At 41.0% G+C, this 1,801-nt stretch overlaps 1 protein-coding gene across 1 annotated transcript in view; it reads right to left on the bottom strand.

The window, feature by feature from the left end:
• SLC27A2 (solute carrier family 27 member 2) overlaps positions 1-1,801 on the bottom strand; it is a 58,266-nt gene that overhangs the window by 29,510 nt on the left and 26,955 nt on the right. Inside the window, exon 3 of the mRNA XM_023740672.1 lies at positions 360-518. Within this exon, the coding sequence (XP_023596440.1) occupies positions 360-518 (159 nt within the window). The remainder of the gene's footprint in view (positions 1-359; positions 519-1,801) is intronic.

The following is a 1,801-nucleotide window of genomic DNA, read 5'->3' as shown; positions in this document are numbered from 1 at the left end:
TATTACACACAGCACAAAAATGAATAAGACATGGTTTTATCATATAGGAGCTTCCAATCTAGTAGACAGGAGACACAAAATAGTCATTCTAAATACAAGGCAGCATGCAGTAAGAGGTTCAGATGAGGCCCTAAGGGAGTGGTGTGTGTGTGTGTGTGTGTGTGTGTAGATTAATTCTGCTTGGGGCAAGAGCTGAGAAAGACATTCTGGAATAGGTAGGATTTGAGTTAAGTCTTGAGAAATGAATATGGATAAACATACAGGAAAATAGCCAAAGTTTGTATTACTTTTCCTTATTAGTAGATGTGAATGTATAAATGTGTACTGGCCTCCAATTCTTGTTGAAAGAAAAGGCTAACCTTTCAGGATACATCCATGTAATCCAATCAAAAGTGCAGAACTATGGTACAAGGGCAGAGTGATATACATGACATCATCTTCCTCAATCCCACTTGCCACAGCCAGGCCAGTTCCATACCATATGCGGTGATGAGTGATCCTTGCTGCTTTTGGGAGACCTTTGCAAAGATACAAGAGAAGTCATGAATGAGCCAAGATTGGCCACTCATAGACATGCAGTCTGGGAGAGAAATCTGGTTTAGGAAGATTAATCATCCTGTGTTTAGACAATTGCATAGTGGAGCTTCATGATCAGTAAGACCAGGAGTCAGCAATTTTTTTTCTGTAAAGGACCAGAAAGTAAATGCTTTAGGCTTTGAGACCACTCAACTCTGGTGTAGCATGCAAGCAGCCACAGACATACATAAATCAGTGAGCATTGCTGTGTTCCAATAAAACTTTATTTACAAAATCAAGTGGAGGGCTGTATTTGGCCCACAGCCCATAGTTTACTGACTCCTGAGTTAGACAGTTATTACAGTAGTAATCTGAAGAGAAAGGGAGCGAAAGGAATGAATGGTTATTGAATTTCTGCTCTGAATTTTAGCCTTTGAAAGATATGTTTAAATATTTCATTTAATCCTTCTAACAACTTTATGAGGTAAGTAGAATTATATTCTCCAATCCACAGATGAGAGGGCTAAGAGATTAAATGACTTGGTATCATCAGTCACACAGCTGTAAGCAGCTGTGCTTTCTTCTCTCTCACCAGGCTCCAAGTGTTCTGAGGGATTAGGATGGCATAACAGCAGTGGGATGAAAAGAAAAGGAGAGATTCAAGGTACATTTTGAAGACAGAAAAAATTGGATCTGGTGACTGACTTGGTAGGAGGGAATGAATAAAGAAGATGTAAGAGCCAAAACATGACTCTACACCTTGAGGCTCTAGTCCCTGGAAGAGTTCTTTAGAGACCTGGGGAGCCTGGGAGGATGTGAGGGATGGGGGGTTAGATCATGAGTTCAGTTTTGTTCATTATGATTTTGACAGAATGTTCAGAAATGCCAAGATCTTGTGGGAAACAGAAGGAAGACTGTACTGGGTGGAACTGGGGTTAGGTTGTGGAGTCAAGACAGAGGCTTGGGCAAGGAGTGGAGGGCCAGTAAGGGAAGGTCTTGACCATCAGACTGAGGAGTTCAGTCTTAGCCCAAAAGGGTGACTGTAGACTCTTCAAGCCCAACTTCAGGGTCGATGAGTTTAAATTCAGGTAAAATATTCAAATTTATTGAAAAGACAGTAGGCTACCTGTAATTGTTTGAAATGATAGAATGGAGAGAAAAATGTATGCAGGTACTTAAGGAAAAGATAGGAAACTTCAAAGGCTTTTGGGCTTGGAATGGGCCATCTTAAGCCAAGTCCCCCAGTTATTGGGGGCAATAGTCAGGCTCCTTTGTGTTCTACTTT

This window comes from Trichechus manatus, unplaced genomic scaffold (genome assembly GCF_000243295.1).
Source record: "Trichechus manatus latirostris isolate Lorelei unplaced genomic scaffold, TriManLat1.0 scaffold00161, whole genome shotgun sequence".
NCBI lineage: Eukaryota > Metazoa > Chordata > Mammalia > Sirenia > Trichechidae > Trichechus > Trichechus manatus.
The sequence above is the reverse complement of the archived record's forward strand: the minus strand, read 5'-3'. Positions and strand labels throughout refer to the sequence as shown.